The sequence below is a fragment of the Rutidosis leptorrhynchoides genome, chromosome 4, assembly GCF_046630445.1.
Source record: "Rutidosis leptorrhynchoides isolate AG116_Rl617_1_P2 chromosome 4, CSIRO_AGI_Rlap_v1, whole genome shotgun sequence".
Taxonomy (NCBI): domain Eukaryota; kingdom Viridiplantae; phylum Streptophyta; class Magnoliopsida; order Asterales; family Asteraceae; genus Rutidosis; species Rutidosis leptorrhynchoides.
Genome location: NC_092336.1, coordinates 24,118,748 through 24,145,253, shown reverse-complemented (window position 1 = coordinate 24,145,253; position 26,506 = coordinate 24,118,748). Strand labels below are relative to the sequence as shown.

The 26,506-nt window shown below is 33.0% G+C and overlaps 1 protein-coding gene across 1 annotated transcript; it reads left to right on the top strand.

Moving 5' to 3' along the window:
- The first annotated feature begins 16,962 nt into the window (after positions 1–16,962).
- Positions 16,963–20,543, top strand: LOC139843456 (uncharacterized). The gene is made up of 3 exons (XM_071833536.1): positions 16,963–17,808; positions 18,593–18,940; positions 19,782–20,543. Exons 1-3 carry the CDS (start codon positions 17,323–17,325, stop codon positions 20,406–20,408), a joined length of 1,461 nt encoding a protein of 486 aa, XP_071689637.1. The 5' UTR covers positions 16,963–17,322; the 3' UTR covers positions 20,409–20,543.
- The last annotated feature ends 5,963 nt before the right edge of the window (positions 20,544–26,506 follow it).

The following is a 26,506-nucleotide window of genomic DNA, read 5'->3' as shown; positions in this document are numbered from 1 at the left end:
ACTAATATTATTATCATTATAAGTATTAATCTTAAGTAGTATAATTATTAATATTATCATTATTAATAAGATTTCTATTATTATTAGTATAAGTGTTATTATTGTTATCATTAAGGATTATTATTATTATTAGTATGAAAATAATATAAGTTATCACTAATTTCATTAATATTAGTATTAGTATCACTTTTGTAACTATTATTATTATTATTACTATTATTATTATTATTATTAAACAAAAAATATCATTATTAACAATATCATTATAATTATTAACATTATCATTATTTCTAAAGTTATTATTATTATTATTATTATTATTATTATTATTATTATTATTATTATTATTATTAGTAAAACTATCATTAACAATAAAAGTAATATTTTTACATTTATTATTATTAATAACATTATTATTATTATCATTAATAGAATCATTAACATTACTATTTTATTAATAATATTAAGTATTATAAACATTTTAACACTATTAATATTATTTTGGTCTTATTATAACTACTATTATTAATATACAAATGATATATTTAATACACATAACATAACAAAAATTTAATACATTTTTAAATACAAAATGAATATAAGAAACATATATATATATTATCAATATAAAAAGGATATAATTAATAAATCTATATTTGTTCGATTTCAACTATGTATATTAATAAATATACAAATGATATAGGTTCATGAATCCGAGGCCAACTGTAGTGACCCGAACTTTTCCATGTTTATATATATATTAAATGAAATTGTTATTTACATGATTAAGTGTTTCCAACATGTTAAGCAATCAAACTTGTTAAGACTTAATTAATTGAAATAGGTTTCATATAGACAATTGACCTCCCAAGTTGACCGGTGATTCACGAACGTTAAAACTTGTAAAAACTATACGATGACATATATATGGTTATATATATAGTTAACATGATTTTATTATAAGTATGTATCTCATTAGGTATTTTAACAATGAGTTATATACATAAAAATGAGACTATTAATTTAAGAAACTCGAAAACGATATATATAACGATTATCGTTATAACAACGTCTTACTAGGTACATATGAATTATATTAAGATATTGATACACTTGGTTAATTATGTTAAATGATAATTAAATATATTATTAAGTGTATTAACAATGAAATACATATGTAAAAATAAGACTACTAACTTAATGATTTCAAAACGAGACATATATGTAACGATTATCGTTGTAACGACATTTAACTGTATATATATCATACTAAAATATATTATATATCATAATATCATGATAATATAACAATTTAACATCTCATTTGTTATAATAAATAATGGGTTAACAACATTCAACAAGATCGTTAACCTAAAGGTTTCAAAACAACATTTACATGTAACGACTAACGATGACTTAACGACTCAGTTAAAATGTATATACATGTAGTGTTTTAATATGTATTCATACACTTTTGAAAGACTTCAATACACTTATCAAAATACTTCTACTTAACAAAAATGCTTACAATTACATACTCGTTCAGTTTCATCAACAATTCTACTCGTATTCACCCGTATTCGTACTCGTACAATACACAGCTTTTAGATGTATGTACTATTGGTATATACACTCCAATGATCAGCTCTTAGCAGCCCATGTGAGTCACCTAACACATGTGGGAACCATCATTTGGCAACTAGCATAAAATATCTCATAAAATTACAAAAATATGAGTAATCATTCATGACTTATTTACATGAAAACAAAATTACATATCCTTTATATCTAATCCATACACCAACGACCAAAAACACCTACAAACACTTTAATTCTTTAATTTTCTTCATCTAATTGATCTCTCTCAAGTTCTATCTTCAAGTTCTAAGTGTTCTTCATAAATTCCATAAGTTCTAGTTTCATAAAATCAAGAATACTTCCAAGATTGCAAGTTTACTTCCAAGTTTTCTAAATCCATTCCAATTAATCATCCAAGATCAAGAAACCTTTGTTATTTATAGTAGGTTATATTTCTAATACAAGGTAATAATCATATTCAAACTTTAATTCAATTTCTATAACTATAACAATCTTATTTCGAGTGGAAATCTTACTTGAAATTGTTTTCGTGTCATGATTCTGCTTCAAGAACTTTCAAGCCATCCATGGATCCTTTGAAGCTAGATCCATTTTTCTCATTTACAGTAGGTTTATCCAAGAAACTTGAGGTAGTAATGATATTCATAACATCATTTGATTCATACATATTAAGCTATCTTATTCGAAGGTTTAAACTTGTAATCACTAGAACATAGTTTAGTTAATTCTAAACTTGTTCGCAAACAAAAGTTAATCCTTCTAACTTGACTTTTAAAATCAACTAAACACATGTTCTATATCTATATGATATGCTAGCTTAATGATTTAAAACCTGGAAACACGAAAAACACCGTAAAACCGGATTTACGCCGTCGTAGTAACACCGCGGGCTGTTTTGGGTTAGTTAATTAAAAACTATGATAAACTTTGATTTAAAAGTTTTTATTCTGGGAAAATGATTTTTATTATGAACATGAAACTATATCCAAAAATTATGGTTAAACTCAAAGTGGAAGTATGTTTTCTAAAATGGTCATCTAGACGTCGTTCTTTCGACTGAAATGACTACCTTTACAAAAACGACTTGTAACTTATTTTTCTGACTATAAACCTATACTTTTTCTGTTTAGATTCATAAAATAGAGTTCAATATGAAACCATAGCAATTTGATTCACTCAAAACGGATTTAAAATGAAGAAGTTATGGGTAAAACAAGATTGGATAATTTTTTTCATTTTAGCTACGTGAAAATTGGTAACAAATCTATTCCAACCATAACTTAATCAACTTGTATTGTATATTATGTAATCTTGAGATACCATAGACATGTATACAATGTTTCGACCTATCATGTCGACACATCTATATATATTTCGGAACAACCATAGACACTCTATATGTGAATGTTGGAGTTAGCTATACAGGGTTGAGGTTGATTCCAAAATATATATAGTTTGAGTTTTCATCAATACTGAGATACGTATACACTGGGTCGTGGATTGATTCAAGATAATATTTATCGATTTATTTCTGTACATCTAACTGTGGACAACTAGTTGTAGGTTACTAACGAGGACAGCTGACTTAATAAACTTAAAACATCAAAATATATTAAAAGTGTTGTAAATATATTTTGAACATACTTTGATATATATGTATATATTGTTATAGGTTCGTGAATCAACCAGTGGCCAAGTCTTACTTCCCGACGAAGTAAAAATCTATGAAAGTGAGTTATAGTCCCACTTTTAAAATCTAATATTTTTGGGATGAGAATACATGCAGGTTTTATAATTGATTTACAAAATAGACACAAGTACGTGAAATTACATTCTATGGTTGAATTATCGAAATCGAATATGCCCCTTTTTATTAAGTCTGGTAATCTAAGAATTAGGGAACAGACACCCTAATTGACGTGAATCCTAAAGATAGATCTATTGGGCCTAACAAACCCCATCCAAAGTACCGGATGCTTTAGTACTTCGAAATTTATATCATATCCGAAGGGTGTCCCGGAATGATGGGGATATTCTTATATATGCATCTTGTTAATGTCGGTTACCATGTGATCACCATATGAATGATTTTTATCTCTATGTATGGGATGTGTATTGAAATATGAAATCTTGTGGTCTATTATTATGATTTGATAATATATAGGTTAAACCTATAACTCACCAACATTTTTGTTGACGTTTTAAGCATGTTTATTCTCAGGTGATTATTAAGAGCTTCCGCTGTTGCATACTTAAATAAGGACGAGATTTGGAGTCCATGCTTGTATGATATTGTGTAAAAACTGCATTCAAGAAACTTATTTCGTTGTAACATATTTGTATTGTAAACCATTATGTAATGGTCGTGTGTAAAAAGGATATTTTAGATTATCATTATTTGATAATCTACGTAAAGCTTTTTAAACCTTTATTGATGAAATAAAGGTTATGGTTTGTTTTAAAATGAATGCAGTCTTTGAAAAATGTCTCATATAGAGGTCAAAACCTCGCAACGAAATCAATTAATATGGAACGTTTTTAATCAATAAGAACGGGACATTTCAGTTGGTATCAGAGCGTTGGTCTTAGAGAACCAGAAAATTTGCATTAGTGTGTCTTATCGAGTTTGTTAGGATGCATTAGTGAGTCTGGACTTCGACCGTGTTTTCTTTAAAAATGATTGCTTAACATTTTTGTTGGAAACTATATATTATTAACATGTATATATTATGTGATATATTAATCTCTTAACATGTTTGATATTGTGTGATAGATGTCTACCTCTAGCACAAATCCCATTGACTCACCTAATAATAACGAAGAGTCGAATATATATTGGACTGATTCACAAGTTCCCGAAGAAGAACCGGAAGAAGAATCAGAACCGGAAGAAGAATCAGAACCGGAAGAGGAGGAACCGGAGGAGGAAATAGAACCGGTGGGGGAAATAATAAAACGGTTAAGTAAAAGAAAATCCTCAACCAACCGACCAAGGTTAATTATAGTCAATGGTGTTTCCGCCAAGGAAGCAAAATATTGGGAGGATTACCAATTCTCCGATGAATCGGATTCCGACGAGAATTCCAATGATGTTATAGAAATTAACCCAACTGAATTTAAAAAGGCAAAAGAAAATAATAAGGGAAAGGGCATAAAAATAGAGAAATCTAATTCCAACCCCAATGAACTTTATATGTATCGTCAACCCCCGAAGCCCTTAAGTTGTAACAATGACCCGGGAACCTCTAAACCACCAGGTTTTTCTAAACCGTTGTGGAAAACGACAGCTCGTATTAGGGGAACATCATATATCCCTAGAAACTTGGCAAAACGAACCAAAACCGAAGAAGAAGAAACGAGCGAGTCGGAATAAGATAGTTGTATTCGTGTGGTGTAATATATGTAATATAGTGTGCTTATGCTTTATGATATATGTAAAAATTGCTTGTATTAATAAGTATTTTTTTTTTTATGAATCTAACTCTTGTCTATTTTACAGTATAAAAACACAAAATGGATAGACAATCCAATATTTTAAGAGATCTACCCGGAGACATGATTGATGAAATCTTGTCTAGAGTCGGTCAGAATTCTTCGGCACAACTATTTACGGCGAAATCAGTTTGTAAGACATTCGAAGAACGTTCCAAGAATGTCTTGGTTTATAAGAGACTTTCGTTTGAAAGATGAGGGATATCACATTGGGAAACCCATAAGTTACGATGTGTTTACTTTGACGCATATATTGCGGGGAACCCAAATGCTATTTTACGTAACGGGTTAAGAAATTATTTTGACTCAATTATCCGAATATAGGACTTCATGATTTAGAAAAAGCGGCTAACATGCAACATAAAGAAGCATGCTATGCTTACGGGTTAGTAATGTTCGCTTCTCACCAAAGTGAGAAAAAGAACATCGGGCTACAACTATTAAACAAAACGTTCCCACAAGTGACGGAGTCAGTAATTGGGGTAAGAAATGAGGTTTTTAGGTTATTACGAGACTGTTGGTCATTATGTAACCCTCGCCCCTTTGACGATGTTACAACACGCTGTCTTATCAATGGCCATAACGGTTATGTTCCACAAGACCAAGGATGGGAAGTAGTTCTAGTAAAACCAGAATGCATGACTTGTTTCTGGACGTATGAATTACGTGTCTTTATTGCCTTTGCTGAATGACTTGTGTACTAGCTAGAATTATCTTCACAACCATCTTGTATCAAATTTATTGTGTGCTATATTTCATGCTATATGTAAAATAAGCGGTATTGTAAGTTTGTAAAATATTGTGTAAAAGTTTGAACGCGAAATATTATTATAATCAGTTTTTCATATAGAATTGTAGTAGTTGAATTGTATATTAGCTACTAAGTATGAACTTAACGGGTAGGTACTACACGAATTTAAACTTATAAAATGCTAATATGAAGAAAAAGCTTTTATAAATGAGTTCATATTATGCTACGAAATACTATTAACTACTCTTAATATTCTGTATGATTAACTTGTTCCATTTGACTATTATGAAGGAATTGGCACCGACTACTCGACACACTGTGAATATGAATGAAGAGGAATTCCGTACTTTTCTAGCTTCAAACATAGCCGCAGTACAGGCTGCGCTACATACCAACAATAACCTTGGATCTAGCAGTACAGGAAATCGTGTAGGATGCACCTACAAAGAATTCACTGCCTGCAAACCTTTGGAATTTGATGGAACCGAAGGACCAATCGGATTGAAACGGTGGACCGAGAAGGTCGAATCGGTGTTTGCCATAAGTAAGTGTACTGAAGAGGACAAAGTGAAGTACGCTACGCATACCTTCACAGGTTCTGCGTTAACATGGTGGAATACCTATCTAGAGCAAGTGGGAAGAGATGATGCGTACGCACTACCGTGGTTAGCATTCAAGCACTTAATGAATGAGAAGTACCGTCCCAGAACCGAGGTCAATAAGCTCAAGACAGAACTTAGAGGGTTACGAACCCAAGGATTTGATATTACCACGTACGAAAGACGATTCACAGAATTGTGCCTATTGTGTCCGGGAGCGTTCGAAGATGAGGAAGAGAAGATCGACGCGTTTGTGAAAGGATTACCGGAAAGAATCCAAGAAGATATAAGTTCACACGAGTCCGCCTCCATACAACAGGCATGTAGAATGGCTCACAAACTAGTAAACCAGATTGAGGAAAGAATTAAAGAACAGACGGCTGAAGACGCCAATGTGAAGCAAGTTAAAAGAAAGTAGGAGGAAAACGGTGATAAGAATCACCAATACAACAACAATAGCAATTACAACAATAATCGCAATAATTATCCCAACAATGGCAACATCAATCGCAACTACAACAAACGGCCCAACAACAACAACAACAGCAACTACAACAATCATCCCAACAACAATAACAACCGCAACAACAACAACAATCAGAAGCAGCTATGCCAAAGGTGTGAAAAGTATCACTCGGGGTTCTGCACCAAATTTTGCAACAAGTGTAAAAGAAATGGTCATAGCGCGGAGAAGTGTGAGGTCTACGGACCAGGGGTTAATAGAACGAAAGGAACAAATGGTGTCGGAACGAGTAATGGCGGAGCAAGTAGTGTCGGAGCAAGTTATGCCAATGTAGTTTGTTATAAATGTGGAAAACCGGGCCACATTATTAGAAATTGCCCGAACTAGGAGAACACGAATGGACAAGGCCGCGGAAGAGTTTTCAATATTAATGCGGCAGAGGCACAGGAAGACCCGGAGCTTGTTACGGGTACGTTTCTTATTGACAATAAATCTGCTTACGTTTTATTTGATTCGGGTGCTGATAGAAGCTATATGAGTAGAGATTTTTGTGCTAAATTAAGTTGTCCATTGACGCCGTTGGATAGTAAATTTTTACTCGAATTAGCAAACGGTAAATTAATTTCAGCAGATAATATATGCCGGAATCGAGAAATTAAACTGGGTAGCGAAATATTTAAGATTGATTTGATACCAGTAGAGTTAGGGAGTTTTGATGTAATAGTTGGCATGGACTGGCTGAAGAAGGTGAAAGCAGAGATCGTATGTTATAAAAATGCAATTCGCATTGTACGAGAAGAAGGAGAACCCTTAATGGTGTACGGAGAAAAGGGCAACATGAAGCTACATCTTATTAGTAATTTGAAGGCACAAAAACTAATAAGAAAAGGTTGCTATACTGTTCTAGCACACGTCGAGAAAGTACAAACTGAAGAAAAGAATATCAATGATGTTCCCGTCGCAAAAGAATTTCCCGATGTATTTCCGAAAGAATTACCGGGACTACCTCCACATCGATCTGTTGAATTTCAAATAGATTTTGTACCAGAAGCTGCACCAATAGCTCGTGCTCCTTATAGACTCGCACCCAGCGAGATGAAAGAACTGCAAAGCCAACTGCAAGAACTATTAGAACGTGATTTCATTCGACCAAGCACATCACCATGGGGAGCTCCTGTTTTGTTTGTCAAGAAGAAGGATGGTACATTTAGGTTGTGTATTGACTACAGAGAGTTGAACAAACTTACCATAAAAAACCGTTATCCACTGCCGAGAATTGACGACTTATTTGATCAACTACAAGGCTCGTCGGTTTATTCGAAGATCGATTTACGTTCTGGATATCATCAAATGCGAGTAAAGGAGGATGATATTCCAAAAACTACTTTTAGGACGCGTTATGGTCATTACGAGTTTATGGTTATGCCGTTTGGATTGACTAACGCACCAGCTGTGTTCATGGACCTTATGAACCGAGTGTGTGGGCCATATCTTGACAAGTTTGTCATTGTTTTCATCGATGACATACTTATTTACTCAAAGAATGATCAAGAGCACGAAGAACATTTGAGAAAAGTGCTAGAAGTATTGAGGAAAGAAAAACTGTACGCTAAGTTTTCAAAGTGTGCATTTTGGTTGGAAGAAGTTCAATTCCTCGGTCACATAGTGAACAAAGAAGGTATCCAGGTGGACCCGGCAAAGATCGAAACCGTTGAAAAGTGGGAAACCCCAAAAACTCCGAAGCATATACGCCAATTTTTAGGATTGGCTGGTTACTACAGAAGATTCATCCAAGATTTCTCCAAAATAGCAAAACCCTTGACTGCATTAACGCATAAAGGGAAGAAATTTGAATGGAAGGATGAACAAGAGAAGGCGTTTCAATTATTAAAGAAAAAGCTAACTACGGCACCTATATTGCCATTGCCTAAAGGGAATGATGATTTTGTGATTTATTGTGACGCATCAAAGCAAGGTCTCGGTTGTGTATTAATGCAACGGACGAAGGTGATTGCTTATGCGTCTAGACAATTGAAGATTCACGAGCAAAATTATACGACGCATGATTTGGAATTAGGCGCGGTTGTTTTTGCATTAAAGACTTGGAGGCACTACTTATATGGGGTCAAAAGTATTATATATACCGACCACAAAAGTCTTCAACACATATTTAATCAGAAACAACTGAACATGAGGCAGTGTAGGTGGATTGAATTGTTGAATGATTACGACTTTGAGATTCGTTACCACCCGGGGAAGGCAAATGTGGCAGCCGACGCCTTGAGCAGGAAGGACAGAGAACCCATTCGAGTAAAATCTATGAATATAATGATTCACAATAACCTTACTACTCAAATAAAGGAGGCGCAACAAGGAGTTTTAAAAGAGGGAAATTTAAAGGATGAAATACCCAAAGGATCGGAGAAGCATCTTAATATTCGGGAAGACGGAACCCGGTATAGGGCTGAAAGAATTTGGGTACCAAAATTTGGAGATATGAGAGAAATGGTACTTAGAGAAGCTCATAAAACCAGATACTCAATACATCCTGGAACGGGGAAGATGTACAAGGATCTTAAGAAACATTTTTGGTGGCCAGGTATGAAAGCCGATATTGCTAAATATGTAGGAGAATGTTTGACGTGTTCTAAGGTCAAAGCTGAACATCAGAAACCATCAGGTCTACTACAACAACCTGAAATCCCGGAATGGAAATGGGAAAAAATTACCATGGATTTCATTACTAAATTGCCAAGGACTGCAAGTGGTTATGATACTATTTGGGTAATAGTTTATCGTCTCACCAAGTCAGCACACTTCCTGCCAATAAGAGAAGATGACAAGATGGAGAAGTTAGCACGACTGTATTTGAAGGAAGTCGTCTCCAGACATGGAATACCAATCTCTATTATCTCTGATAGGGATGGCAGATTTATTTCAAGATTCTGGCAGACATTACAGCAAGCATTGGGAACTCGTCTAGACATGAGTACTGTCTATCATCCACAAACTGATGGGCAGAGCGAAAGGATGATATAAACGCTTGAAGACATGCTACGAGCTTGTGTTATTGATTTTGGAAACAGTTGGGATCGACATCTACCGTTAGCAGAATTTTCCTACAACAACAGCTACCATTCAAGCATTGAGATGGCGCCGTTTGAAGCACTTTATGGTAGAAAGTGCAGGTCTCCTATTTGTTGGAGTGAAGTGGGGGATAGACAGATTACGGGTCCGGAGATAATACAAGAAACTACCGAGAAAATCATCCAAATTCAACAAAGATTGAAAACCGCCCAGAGTCGACAAAAGAGCTACGCGGACAGTAAAAGAAAAGATATAGAGTTTGAAATTGGAGAAATGGTCATGTTTAAGGTTTCACCTTGGAAAGGCGTTGTTCGATTTGGTAAACGGGGGAAACTAAATCCAAGGTACATTGGACCATTCAAGATTATAGATCGTGTCGGACCAGTAACTTACCAACTGGAGCTACCTCAACAACTCGCGGCTGTACATAACATTTTCCACGTCTCAAATTTGAAGAAATGTTTTGCTAAAGAAGATCTCACTATTCCGTTGGACGAAATCCAAATCAATGAAAAACTTCAATTCATTGAAGAACCCGTCAAAATAATGGATCGTGAGGTTAAGAGACTTAAACAAAACAAGATACCGATTATTAAGCTTCGATGGAATGCTCGTAGAGGACCCGAGTTCACCTGGGAGCGTGAAGATCAGATGAAGAAGAAATACCCGCATTTATTTCTAGAAGATACGTCAACACCTCCAACTGCTTAAAATTTCGGGACGAAATTTATTTAACGGGTAGGTACTGTAGTGACCCGAACTTTTCCATGTTTATATATATATTAAATGAAATTGTTATTTACATGATTAAGTGTTTCCAACATGTTAAGCAATCAAACTTGTTAAGACTTGATTAATTGAAATAGGTTTCATATAGACAATTGACCACCCAAGTTGACCGGTGATTCACGAACGTTAAAACTTGTAAAAACTATACGATAACATATATATGGTTATATATATAGTTAACATGATTTTATTATAAGTATGTATCTCATTAGGTATTTTAACAATGAGTTATATACATAAAAATGAGACTATTAATTTAAGAAACTCGAAAACGATATATATAACGATTATCGTTATAACAACGTCTTACTAGGTACATATGAATCATATTAAGATATTGATACACTTGGTTAATTATGTTAAATGATAAGTAAATATATTATTAAGTGTATTAACAATGAAATACATATGTAAAAATAAGACTACTAACTTAATGATTTCAAAACGAGACATATATGTAACGATTATCGTTGTAACGACATTTAACTGTATATATATCATACTAAAATATATTATATATCATAATATCATGATAATATAACAATTTAACATCTCATTTGTTATAATAAATAATGGGTTAACAACATTCAACAAGATCGTTAACCTAAAGGTTTCAAAACAACATTTACATGTAACGACTAACGATGACTTAACGACTCAGTTAAAATGTATATACATGTAGTGTTTTAATATGTATTCATACACTTTTGAAAGACTTCAAGACACTTATCAAAATACTTCTACTTAACAAAAATGCTTACAATTACATCCTCGTTCAGTTTCATCAACAATTCTACTCGTATGCACCCGTATTCGTACTCGTACAATACACAGCTTTTAGATGTATGTACTATTGGTATATACACTCCAATGATCAGCTCTTAGCAGCCCATGTGAGTCACCTAACACATGTGGGAACCATCATTTGGCAACTAGCATAAAATATCTCATAAAATTACAAAAATATGAGTAATCATTCATGACTTATTTACATGAAAACAAAATTACATATCCTTTATATCTAATCCATACACCAACGACCAAAAACACCTACAAACACTTTCATTCTTCAATTTTCTTCATCTAATTGATCTCTCTCAAGTTCTATCTTCAAGTTCTAAGTGTTCTTCATAAATTCCAAAAGTTCTAGTTTCATAAAATCAAGAATACTTCCAAGATTGCAAGTTTACTTCCAAGTTTTCTAAATCCATTCCAAGTAATCATCCAAGATCAAGAAACCTTTGTTATTTACAGTAGGTTATCTTTCTAATACAAGGTAACAATCATATTCAAACTTTAATTCAATTTCTATAACTATAACAATCTTATTTCGAGTGGAAATCTTACTTGAAATTGTTTTCGTGTCATGATTCTGCTTCAAGAACTTTCAAGCCATCCAAGGATCCTTTGAAGCTAGATCCATTTTTCTCATTTCAGTAGGTTTATCCAAGGAACTTGAGGTAGTAATGATATTCATAACATCATTCGATTCATACATATTAAGCTATCTTATTCGAAGGTTTAAACTTGTAATTACTAGAACATAGTTTAGTTAATTCTAAACTTGTTCGCAAATAAAAGTTAATCCTTCTAACTTGACTTTTAAAATCAACTAAACACATGTTCTATATCTATATGATATGCTAACTTAATGATTTAAAACCTGGAAACACGAAAAACACCGTAAAACCGGATTTACGCCGTCGTAGTAACACCGCGGGCTGTTTTGGGTTAGTTAATTAAAAACTATGATAAACTTTGATTTAAAAGTTGTTATTCTGGGAAAATGATTTTTATTATGAACATGAAACTATATCCAAAAATTATGGTTAAACTCAAAGTGGAAGTATGTTTTCTAAAATGGTCATCTAGACGTCGTTCTTTCGACTGAAATGACTACCTTTACAAAAACGACTTGTAACTTATTTTTCTGACTATAAACCTATACTTTGTCTGTTTAGATTCATAAAATAGAGTTCAATATAAAACCATAGCAATTTGATTCACTCAAAACGGATTTAAAATGAAGAAGTTATGGGTAAAACAAGATTGGATAATTTTTCTCATTTCAGCTACGTGAAAATTGGTAACAAATCTATTCCAACCATAACTTAATCAACTTGTATTGTATATTATGTAATCTTGAGATACCATAGACACGTATACAATGTTTCGACCTATCATGTCGACACATCTATATATATTTCGGAACAACCATAGACACTCCATATGTGAATGTTGGAGTTAGCTATACAGGGTTGAGGTTGATTCCAAAATATATATAGTTTGAGTTGTGATCAATACTGAGATACGTATACACTGGGTCGTGGATTGATTCAAGATAATATTTATCGATTTATTTCTGTACATCTAACTGTGGACAACTAGTTGTAGGTTACTAACGAGGACAGCTGACTTAATAAACTTAAAACATCAAAATATATTAAAAGTGTTGTAAATATATTTTGAACATACTTTGATATATATGTATATATTGTTATAGGTTCGTGAATCAACCAGTGGCCAAGTCTTACTTTCCGACGAAGTAAAAATCTGTGAAAGTGAGTTATAGTCCCACTTTTAAAATCTAATATTTTTGGGATGAGAATACATGCAGGTTTTATAATTGATTTACAAAATAGACACAAGTACGTGAAATTACATTCTATGGTTGAATTATCGAAATCGAATATGCCCCTTTTTATTAAGTCTGGTAATCTAAGAATTAGGGAACAGACACCCTAATTGACGCGAATCCTAAAGATAGATCTATTGGGCCTAACAAACCCCATCCAAAGTACCGGATGCTTTAGTACTTCGAAATTTATATCATATCCGAAGGGTGTCCCCGAATGATGGGGATATTCTTATATATGCATCTTGTTAATGTCGGTTACCAGGTGATCACCATATGAATGATTTTTATCTCTATGTATGGGATGTGTATTGAAATATGAAATCTTGTGGTATATTATTATGATTTGATAATATATAGGTTAAACCTATAACTCACCAACATTTTTGTTGACGTTTTAAGCATGTTTATTCTCAGGTGATTATTAAGAGCTTCCACTGTCGCATACTTAAATAAGGACGAGATTTGGAGTCCATGCTTGTATGATATTGTGTAAAAACTGCATTCAAGAAACTTATTTCTTTGTAACATATTTATATTGTAAACCATTATGTAATGGTCGTGTGTAAACAGGATATTTTAGATTATCATTATTTGATAATCTACGTAAAGCTTTTTAAACCTTTATTGATGAAATAAAGGTTATGGTTTGTTTTAAAATGAATGCAGTCTTTGAAAAATGTCTCATATAGAGGTCAAAACCTCGCAACGAAATCAATTAATATGGAACGTTTTTAATCAATAAGAACGGGACATTTCACCAACCTTACACTTGTTCGATGACGCCATATGTATTTTACTACGAAATACAGTATAGTGAGTTTCATTTGCTCCCTTTTTAAATGCTTTTGCAATATATATTTTTGGGACTGAGAATACATGCGCTGCTTTTATAAATGTTTTACGAAATAGACACAAGTAATCGAAACTACATTCTATGGTTGGATTATCGAATCGAATATCACCCTTTTTAGTCTGGTAATCTAAGAATTAGGGAACACAAACCCTAATTGACGCGAATCCTAAAGATATATCTATTGGGCCTAACGAACCCCATCTAAAGTACCGGATGCTTTAGTACTTCGAATTCATTTTTATCATGTCCGAAGGATTTCCCGGAATGATAGGGGATATTCTTATATGCATCTTGTTAATGTCGGTTACCAGGTGTTCAATCCATATGAATGATTTTTGTATCTATGCATGGGACGTATATTTATGAGAACTGAAAATGAAATTATTGTGGTCTATTAAAATGATGAAAATGATCGATTATGATAAACTAATGAACTCACCAACTTTTTGGTTGACACTTTAAAGCATGTTTATTCTCAGGTGTTAAAGAAATCTTCCGCTATGCATTTGCTCAATTTAAAGATATTACTCGGAGTCATTCATGGCATATTTCAAAAGACGTTGCATTCAAATCATTGAGTACAAGATTATTATTAAGTCATTTATAGGTTGGGAATGAAATGGTATGCATGCCTGTCAACTTTCAATGTAATGAAAGTTTATCTTTTAAAAACGAATGAAATGTTTGTAAAATGTATCATATAGAGGTCAAGTACCTCGCGATGTAATCAATTATTGTGAATCGTTTATAATGTATATGAACGGGTCCTTTCAATTTTAGGAATGAATCTTCCCATTCTTTTCCTTATCCTCAACTATCGTTTAATGAGTACTAAACATAACAACACAGTTCCAACTAAAACAAAATTAAAACATCACTCTTATATACACAGATTCATACGTCTTTATTTAAAGTAAAATCAATTTAAAATCAAGCAACAACAATAATGGCGGTGGGTGGTCACGGATTAAAGATCGAATATCGGAGACCAATTTGATACTAATTCGATTTCCAGATCTGAAACTCACCGGATGTGCTTTGTTAGATCTCAAATGCACAACACCGAATCTGTTTCTTTAGCTCACCTCTTTTCTGTTTTGCAACATCCGATTTCTTGAATGAAGTTTTTTTCCCGGTTTCTTAAATGGATGACCTGCGGTGGATGCTTATATCACTATTTTTAATAAAGTAAATTAATTAATTTAGTACTTTAACTAATCAAAAAATATTACGGTATACAACTTTTGGAAATAAAAAGCTAATCTAATTTCTTGAATGAAGTAATATAAAACATAACAATCATGGTGCTAATGAAGATGATACGTGGTGGTTGTGATAATGAAGATGTTAATGAAGGCACCAAAAGAATCTGTGGAACCTTTGAGTAAATTACAGTATTGGTCCTGTAGTTTTCACACAAGTACAAAGATATGATAATTCTTAATTTAGGATTAGTGGTGCAATTTTTTAACAAACTTCAAGGACCAATTGTGTCTTTATGACTAACGATTGTTAATAAATTTAACGAAGATTACCCCAATTTTAAATTTATTGAACACGTAATCATTTTCTTGCGCAAAAATAAAATTGAAATCTTTTTTGGATTTGTGCAAATTGAGGGTTACCTTGATTGTTAAATTTGATAACTTATGTTACCTTTTCGGGTCATTTGCCCTTTTAAATTAATATGTATAGTTGTCATATAAAATGGATTTGTGCACTTTAACGATACTTTGTAAGACACTAAGACCATTGTTATTTTTTTTCTTAACTCATTTTTCAAGGTTTTTTTTATAGACATGAAACAAATTTGTTGATAATCATACTTGCACAATCGTGTTAAAACACTGCTAACCAAAATTGCAGTTCGTCTTTTGTGTAAACAGCATGCTCGTTGTAAATGTTCTTTTTCAAGCGTATTCTCAAATAAACACATATTGTAGTCTATGCATCTTGTAATTCCTTTTGATCTAATAATATTTGCTTGCTTTTTCAAAAAAAAAAAAAAAAAAAAAAAAAATTCTCAAATAAACACGTACATGAACATAATGTCATTCTAAACTGGAAGTTTAAACTCTGAAGTCATAAATAATATTTATTGACCAACTCAATAAGAATAGTAATGGTTATTTTTTCAATAAAAAAGGTGACACTAGATTGTAATAAACTTAAATTCTAATACTCTTACAAACTATGCTAAATATTCTTTATATTTTTTTTTTCTTCTAAAAAATAGTGAGAAGATAATGTGGCTATACGAACCATTCAAATATTCAAGCATTAAGTAATTAGATGAAAAGATGATGAATTTTAAAATTAAAATGAGAATAAAAACAACTAATAACATTAAAGGGGGGTATACATCTTAGATACATACAAACATACAGTACATATTTACATTTATATATAATATAATATAATATAATATAATATAATATAATTATATAATAAATATAAATATACATAAATATAAATATAAGTATTAAATTAAATATTTAAATATAAATATAAATTGTGAATATAAATGTATAAATGTAAATATACATATACATATACACATAAATAAATAAATAAATATTCACAATATAAGGTTAACTTGATAAATTAGTTGACATTGTAGGGGTCCAAAATTTAAATACACTGCACATTTCACACACTACCTATATCTATATTTGCATCCCCTCCCTCTCAAACAATTGGACACAAAGTTCAGAGCAATGGCAGAGCAACCAGCGTCCTTTGTCTCTTGTTTTCGTTAAAAAAATCCATTTTTTTGACACCCAAAAATACCCTCTAAAACTTTATTACGGAGTATCATTATAAATCATCATCGTCATCATCATTTCATATCGTTATCATTATTTAATTTTAATAAATAATAAATATAAAACATCAATCAACATGTTTTGCTTCAATTAAACTTCATTCCCCCCTTCACTCTCTCTTTGTACTCGTACTACTTTCCATTTTTCCTGTTTTAATATATAATATATTTTTTCGCTAATTCAACACTAAATAACTGCTTTATCCCCATCTGGGTTTCTCATAATTATGGAAAAAAAACAAGGGTTTTTTTCCACATTGAAAGATGAAGTAGTTAGAGGCTTATCTCCACACAGATCAAGACATAGAACGCCTAAACCGGGTCGGAGCCGAAGTGGCTCACCGAATTCGGGTCTGCTCCGACGCCGTAAAGGTTCTCAGAATGATCCTGTTATGTCAAGATCCGGAAGTTTGAGACCATTGGAAGCTTTGTCGCCGCTCCGAGAGGGTCCGGATCCGAATGAAGCTCCGGTTGATATCGCCGGAGATTCATCAAAAGTTGAAAGATTGGGGCATTGGATGAAGGGTCAGTTGTGTAGAGCTCCGGCGGGTGGTTCAGGTTCCGGCTCTGGTTCTGGGTCCGGTTCGGGTACGGGTCCGTATCAACGTTCGGATCTGAGATTGTTACTTGGTGTTTTGGGTGCCCCACTTGCACCGGTGCATGTTAGCAACTTGGAACCTTTTCCTCATCTTAGTATCAAAGACACTCCCATTGTTAGTTTCCTATTTTCTTTTTTTACTATTTCTTTGATAATCTATGGAGTATTAATTAATTAATAATTTCACTTATATATTATATATTTGATCGACTGTTTTTAATAGTGAAAGTTTGTTTGTTAAATTTGGATTCTAAATAATTTTGTTTAAGTGATCTTTCAAAAATGTTGTTGTTGTGTATATATATATATATATATATATATATATATATATATATATATATATATATATATATATATATATAGGATAATAGGAATGTGTAGAGCCTTTTGAGTAATTTAGTAGTATTATTACATTCAATGAAGATTGGAGAGGTATGTGTGGATGGGATAGTTTGAAATTTTTTGTTAGTTTTCTAATTTTTATAATTGTTTGGTTGTTTTAGTGAAATTCCAACATATGTTTTTGTTTTTTCTTTCTTATTCTTTTTTTAGAAGTTCATCATGTTTTTATTCACAATAATTCAGTTTTTTTTTTTTTTTATACAAGTATATAACCTAGTATCTATTTGTAGTCCTTGCTATATGCATGTTTGTGGAAATTTAAGAAATTTGATTTCTGTCTTTCTTTTTCATTTTTTAAAGTGGGATATTGATTAATTTAATGTTCTTGGAGATAAAAGAAGAATATTTCTTTATGGGTAGGTCAAGAATCAAGACTTTTGACCAAATTTTGGTTGGTTATTGAGTAAATTCAAAGCAATATCTTTTATTGTTGTTGTTAGTTGAAGTTGTTGTATCGTTGTTATCAGTAGTAGTAAGTTTGGTGGTTATGGTTGCAGGAAACTTCATCAGCACAATACATACTGCAGCAGTACATGGCGGCATCCGGTGGTCAAAAGCTTCAAAACTCGATTCACAACGCTTATGCCATGGGGAAAGTGAAGATGTTGGCGTTTGATATAGAGACGGCTACAAAAGTGATAAAGAATAGGAACTCGTCGAAAACCGCAGAGTCGGGTGGTTTTGTGTTGTGGCAGATGAACCCTGATATGTGGTATGTTGAGCTTGCACTTGGTTCAAGCAAGGTTCATGCTGGTTGCAATGGGCGGCTTGTGTGGCGCCATACACCTTGGCTTGGTGCACATGCTGCTAAAGGCCCGGTTAGACCATTACGCCGTGCTCTTCAGGTATCTAAAGATAATTTCAATAATTATTATGATTACATATCCATATTGTAACAATAATCTAAATCTTGGAAGAAAACAATTTAGGTGGTTGTATGAATAGACTTAAGACCATTTTTAAACTGTTGGAACTGTTCCTCTGATTATTTTGATTTGACCCGTTTGACATGTTACAAATAAAACATAACCAAAAGCAACCGATTCACTAGTAAAGGGTCAAAATATCATCCCATAATGCATTGTTGTAAAAAACCCCAAATTATTCTTTTTAATAGCAGTCTGTCCCGATTTTCCAAAATTCGTATAATTAATCGATCAACGTCGGTTGATGGGTCCAAATCGGATTTGTAGATCAAAGCCGGTCAACGTCAAAATTGGTCACGTTTTAACATGAATTTAACCTACAATTCTAGAGTTTTTGAACAAAAATGAACGATTTTAGACAATTATGTTAAATTATTGTGTATCTTTATGGTTTTCTTTTATTTTAACATGAATTTAAACTACAAGTTTATAGTTTTTGAAAAAAAATGAACGATTTAAGACAATTATGCTAAAGTTTATGTGTGTGTTTATGGTTATCTTCTATATTTACACATATAATTCAGAAATTTATTATTTAAATGTATAAAAAGTAGAATGCAATTAATCCCAAGTTGTCGATTATTTCTCCGAAAGTCCGGATACTCCCCGAATAGCGAGTTTTCCAACCTTGTTCAAACGTTTTACCACGCCCAATTGTTCCATCTACAAGTTAGCTAGTTGTGCAATATATATTCCTCTTCACGTTTTAATAAAATATTGAAAAATGCATGTTAACATGATTGGTGCATTTAATTTTTAGGGTCTTGATCCACGAACAACTGCAAGCATGTTCACCCACGCAAGATGTACCGGGGAGAAAAGGATTAATGACGAGGATTGTTTCATTCTCAAACTATGTGCGGACCCACACACTTTAAAAGCGCGAAGTGAAGGGCCCGCAGAAATCATCAGACACGTGCTATTCGGTTATTTCAGCCAAAAAACCGGGCTTCTAGTCCACCTAGAAGACTCTCATCTGACCCGAATCCAAACTAACGGTGGAGATGCGGTCTACTGGGAGACCACAATCAACTCGTTTCTTGATGATTACAGGTCCGTTGAAGGGATCATGATTGCGCACTCTGGTCGATCGGTTGTAACCCTTTTCAGGTTCGGTGAAACCGCTATGAGTCACACCAAGACCCGAATGGAAGAGGTGTGGACCATCGAAGAAGTGGCTTTTAACGTTCCGGGCCTATCGATGGACTGCTTTATCCCGCCAGCCGAGTTACGGTACGGGAACGTAACTGAAGCGAGTGAGTTTCCACAAGAAGATCGGGTTAAAACTGCTGCTATTGCAGCTGCTGCTTATCGGGCTAAAGTTGCAGCATTAGAAAGGTCACGAGATGGGTCGGGTCACAATGTCGGGTTGAGGAGGGATATTTAAAGAAATATTGTTCTGACACTAATAGGGTTAGTTTCGTAATTTGACTTTAAAACTCGATAGGAATTCAACTGATTCTGTTAATATTGATCTGAAGATTATTATATCATGTTTTGAGCCTTAAATGCATCTATTAGATTCGACATGTATAAAATCTTATTTGAAAGATTGACATTAATATCATCTTTGTACAATATGCAAAAGCATTCTTCTTTTCAAGTTCAATGTTTGTGATGAGCCATCACATTTTGAGATCTAAATAGTAAATAGTACAATAATTGCTTTATGGTGTGAACATTTGGTCCTTTCTCATTTGAACAATAATTGTTGCTGGAAAAAGGAGTAAACATGCATGATGATGATGATGTTGTCTCTAGTTGCTACTGACCATGTTATCTATCTATATACATACATACACATGCATGTAGATATGGTTTCTTTGATTGTATATTTTTTTCACAAATGATCATTTTGCTTTCTTTCTCAGTCCTTGTTCATTGCTTATTATAGCTCAAAGAGTACTAGAGAGCAGTGACCCAACATTTCTGTTTCTGTTATTGCCTCTTTATTATTGAGTCACAAGTTCACAAATAATTACAAAATGCCGGCCCTTGGACTCGAACCGACAACCTTTTGGTTGGAGGGGGTTCTCGATACTACTAGGCCGATAGCCCTTTGGTCCCGTCTGAGTACTTGTCATTTTGAAAATTCAATCCTTCGAAAGTTCTCTCTTTTTTATAATCTGATACCTTCAACTAGAATAGCCTTAAGAATCAATACAATATGCACATTTTTGGCTCTCTTATGTACTGCGAACACACTTGTTAAGATTATAAGACTCTTAAAAGCGTCCAATATAGCAATTTGTTTTTGTTCATGAAATAAAGTTTGGGTTAGGGGTGGGGGTCGGGGGATGAGACAAGTTGTAATGAAGGGTGGCTTTTTTGACCCATATAGGTAGTTTGGTACTCCTTTTAAGAGTGATTCCTGTCCCCTACCTTCCTAAATTTGCTCCTAAATTGTTAATATAACGGCAGGTTCAAGGTATATTAATCTGTAGTATACGTTATCCTTATTCACTATGATTAACGTAGATACAACGCCAACTAACCAAAATATAGCGCTAGACAACCATCACGTGAGAGGTCGGTAAACTAAGCTAACCTAAGTGTTTCGGTAGTGGCTCAACTAAGTGATCCCCCATTGTCATGACTATCTTTCTGATGGATCAAGGTCCTAGCCCCTTATAGATAGATACAAGACTATAAGTATATATATGTAACCAACAACAACCACAACAACAACAACAACAACAATATCCAATCCCACGAATGTAGGGTATGAGGGAGGTGGAGTGTAGACAATCATTCCTTGTACCCTAAATTAGAAAGAAGTCACTACTCCACCTGCGGGTATATAACCCGCGACTAGATAAGATCGTCCCTCCCTCTACTCGAGAGCCAAGAGATTGCTTCCCAAAGGACATCCGGCCAAAAATGCTCATCAAGACGAAATAGTGCTGACATACGTACTTGTGAGAGTTATGTGAGCCTAGGAAGATGCAACCATGCAAAGTATCCATAAAAGAAGACACATATAGCAATGATACACAACGATATGACATATAGTATCAATAATATAATGCGCTAAGATATGTAATATCAAGTAGACATACAAACAAGCAAAATACACAACCACACACACATACACACACACACACACATACACACACATATATATAAATGTATATATGGATCTATGTATACCCACACCCACCCACCCACCCCCACACCCACACACAAGCAAGTATAAATACCTATACATGTATACATATATATACATAGGTATATATGTAACGACCCTGGATTTTCCAACGATTATTTATTAATAATTGTTATTATTAATACTTGTGATTAAACGAATGTATGTTATTACATTTACTTGTTACCATGTTTGATCATACTTGACTTTAAATGCCCGAAACGTCTTTGTGACACACGTACATTACACGAATAATATTTTTGAATATTATTTGCATTCATGATTAAGTTTTATTAATCATTTTGATTAACTATGGTTATTAGTTAATTACTTGGGCTTTAATTGGATTTATTTGTTAACTACTTGAACTTGGGCCTTGTTAATGTAAATGGACTCATGAATATGAGCTTATAAGCCCACCCTACATCTCACAAGGATTATTTAGCCCATCATTAATATGTAAGTGTTATTTGGAACCAAACTAGAAGACTTAACTAGCCTTGGAATCTTGTTACTTCTCCTTCCCATGCAAACACCTCTTGTAACCACACTTTTAAGCTTTATCATGCAAGTGTTTTGTGGACAAATCCCTCCCCCCCTCTAACCCTTCCAATCGTCGGCCTACATGGGAGTATGGGAGAGTTTTATTTCATTTTTTTGTGTTACATACTCACTAGTATCCTCTCATTTACTCACACACACTTACTTGCTTTCAAACACTTTCTCTCTTTTCTCTCCAAGTTGTAAGTAACTTGAACTTTCTTTCTTTCTTCTTTTGTTGTTAAAACCGCCACCTTACACACCATAATCATCATCATCATTTGCTGTTGTTTGATTTCTTGTTTGTTATTGTTACTTACTTACTTGTTGTTAGTTATTTACTTACTTGGTTTCAAGAATCTAACTTACTAGTTTTATTCTTCTTTTATCTTGTAATAACAAGAACAACAAGAACATAAACTTTCTAGATATGTTCTACACTTGTTATTTTTAAAAGATTAATGTTCATGTGTTGATAAACTCATACTTGTGATTCATGAAGTAAACTTTATAGTTTACTTTCTTAAAGATCAAACTTTGGTTTGAATCTTTAAAGTATGAACAACCATGAACAAATTACTTGTTTACTTAGTTTACTTCTTCATTTTATACACTTTATTTTCATGTTTGTTGTTGTTGTTGGTCAAGTACTACAAGTTAGTCTTGATCTCATACTTTCTTGAAACTTAAAGGTAACTTTAAAAGTTCAAGAACATGTAAGTAACTTTCTTTAATTATAACTTGGTACACTTATGCTAGATCTAGACTTTTGAGTCTTGGATCTTCAAGATCAAACTAAAGAACTATGTTCTACAACTCAAGATCTTGATTTCATAAGTTCACTTTCAAGTTTGTAACTTATTATTAGTTTTAAAGTTCATGTATGTGTTAGATCTAAGACTTTGATGTAACTTTGGTTCATCAAACTTCATACAACTCTTAAGTGAGTTGTGCTTCATGTCTTAGACTTACACTTGGGTTATGATGGTCAAACCATGGTAAATATGATGTAAACACATCATTGAGTTGTACACTTGAAGCTATAGGCATCAAGGATGAGAACCATGATGAACATCAAGCACCAAACTCACCGGAACCCATTATTTTTCTGCTTTCTGTCTTCTACCTACAGTTTTCTGGTTTCTGTAACAGACCAGTAGACCTGGGCTGTTGTGATTATGATTTTCAAATATATCTTTTCGAGTAGATAACTTTTCATATAGGACTCTGTAACGACCCGCACTTTTTCGATCGTTCTATACTTATAAGATTAATATTTACATAAATTAAACCTTACCAACATGATAAGCAATCCAAATTGTCGAGACTTATGTTTTTCGAAAAGAGTTTTACACAACGTTTGACCGTCTAGTTTGACCGATGATATCACGAACTATACAATATATGATAATTATACGTTTGTGTATATATATGTATATATACATATTTAACATGACCTAAGAATGTTTTAATATCTCATTTTGTATTAATAACAATAAGTTATAAGTATATTTTGAAACTACTAACTTAAGTTTTCAAAACGATAACCATACGTAACGTTATTTGACTTAAATACTTATGACCTATAATGTTTATACATATATCGTATAAGTAATGTATTTAATCACTTTTAAAGACTTAAATACATAAAACAATATAAGTATATTTACAAAAGATAACTATATTTGAATCCTCGTTCCGTTTTCTCAAAGATTTCTATACGTATACCTAGGGTATATGTACCCGTATCATACGCAGCTTCTAGATGTATTTACTATTGGTATATACCAATAAAAATCTGCTCCTTAGCAGCCTTAAATGATTAAGAAACATGTGGAACCAACCATTTGTCAAGTAGCATGAATTATTTAGCAAGAAAACAAAGTTAGGTATCTTTTTTTTCCTTTATAACCTAAAAACGTTTTTATGCATGCACACCATTTCTTCACCCCATTTTCTCATACTTACACTTCCATTTCTCTCTCAAAATACTCTTAACTTCATACTTGATCATCTCCAAGCATTTTCCCCATCATTTAGCTTCAAAAACAACACTTAAACCTCATAAGAAAACCTTACAAAAACACTTCAAGAAATCCTTCCAAGAACACCAACTTACTTCCAATCTTTCATCCACTTCCATCACCCTTTTGGTTCTAGGTTCTTACTCCTCTTTTACAACAACCTTGTCCAAGGAACTTGAGGTAGAATCTATGTTCATAACCTTATTCGATTCATATATATATAGCTATCTTATTTTGTGGTATAAAATTTTAACAACAAGAACATAGTTTGAATGTTTTCAAACTTGTTTGCAAACTAAATAGATCCTTCTAACTTAACTTTTAAAATACTCCAAGACCTGTAATATAACTTAAATATATGCTAATTTAACAAGGTATAACTTGGTTTTTCAAAGATTATCTTAAAAACTGTTTTTACGACGTCGGAGTGCCACCGGGGGCTGTTTTGGGTTGGATAATTAAAAACCATCTTAAACTTTGAATTGGAGGTTTATTTTATGGAAAAATGATTTTTACTATGAATATGATAACACATAAAAATTTCAAGATTTAACTCAAAGTATAAGTATTTTTAGAAAAATAATCATTTAAGGTTGTTTACATGATGGAAAATGATTAACTTCATAAGTTTCACTAAAGTTTGACCTATGCCGTGTGATTTTGAATACAAACTAAGGTATTTACAGTTCATAGTCTTAAAGAGGGACTCGATCCAAGGAGATGGCAAGTTGAATCAACGAAAACGGAGTTGTAACGAAGAAACTATGACCGAAACAAAATCGGATATCCAAGACTAGTTTAGCCACGAAAATAATTGGGAAAAATTAAATAAATCACATCTTTTTAAGTTAACATGATATTTTATATATATGTACTTATAATTCAATTTTATATGGTTCAGGATCACCCGTAAACAACACGAGAAGATTAATCATAAGATCCCATGATTGTACGCAACACGTCATTTGACAACACCGGTACTTTATGTACGCAACACGTCATTTGACAACACCGGTACCGTGGTTCAAGATTAATCTCGACCAATACATATACGATGGGGTTTTATTTATTTCGTTGGGGGTTTTATTTATTTCATTGTGGGTATATTAAACATCTAAAAATGAACCATTAAAATTGAATTACTAACAACGAACTGCTAACTACGGACTAAGGAATTATTCAAAGTATTAAAAGTATAACAAGTATATATATGTGACGTTTGTTTAAAAAGAAAAGGTATTGATATATTATATATGGATAGGTTCGTGATATCAACCGGAGACCAAGTCAAATTATATATATATCTTCAAGACGAAAGTGAGTATATAGTCCCACTTTTAAACTCTAAATATTTCGGGATGAGAATACATGTATTTTATGTTTTACGTTATGGACACAAGTAACTGAAAAATATATTCTACGTTGAGTTGTACCACTGGCATACTTCCCTGTAGCTTGGTAACTGTTATTTACAGCGGTATTGTAAACGCGAATCCTGTTGATAGATCTATCGGGCCTGACAACCCCAACCGGACTGGACGACCAGTATTCAACGGTTGCACAGTACTTCGTTTCGTGACTACACTTGGTACGGTGTAGTAAGATTTCATAATAAATGGAATATGCGACGTGATTAAATGTTAAGTATGGTTACCAAGTGCTCAACCACTTAGAATATTTTTATTAAACTGTTTATATACGAAATCTTGTGGTCTATATATGTATATTGCTGCCGGCATTAAACCTATATCTCACCAACTTTATGTTGACCTTTTA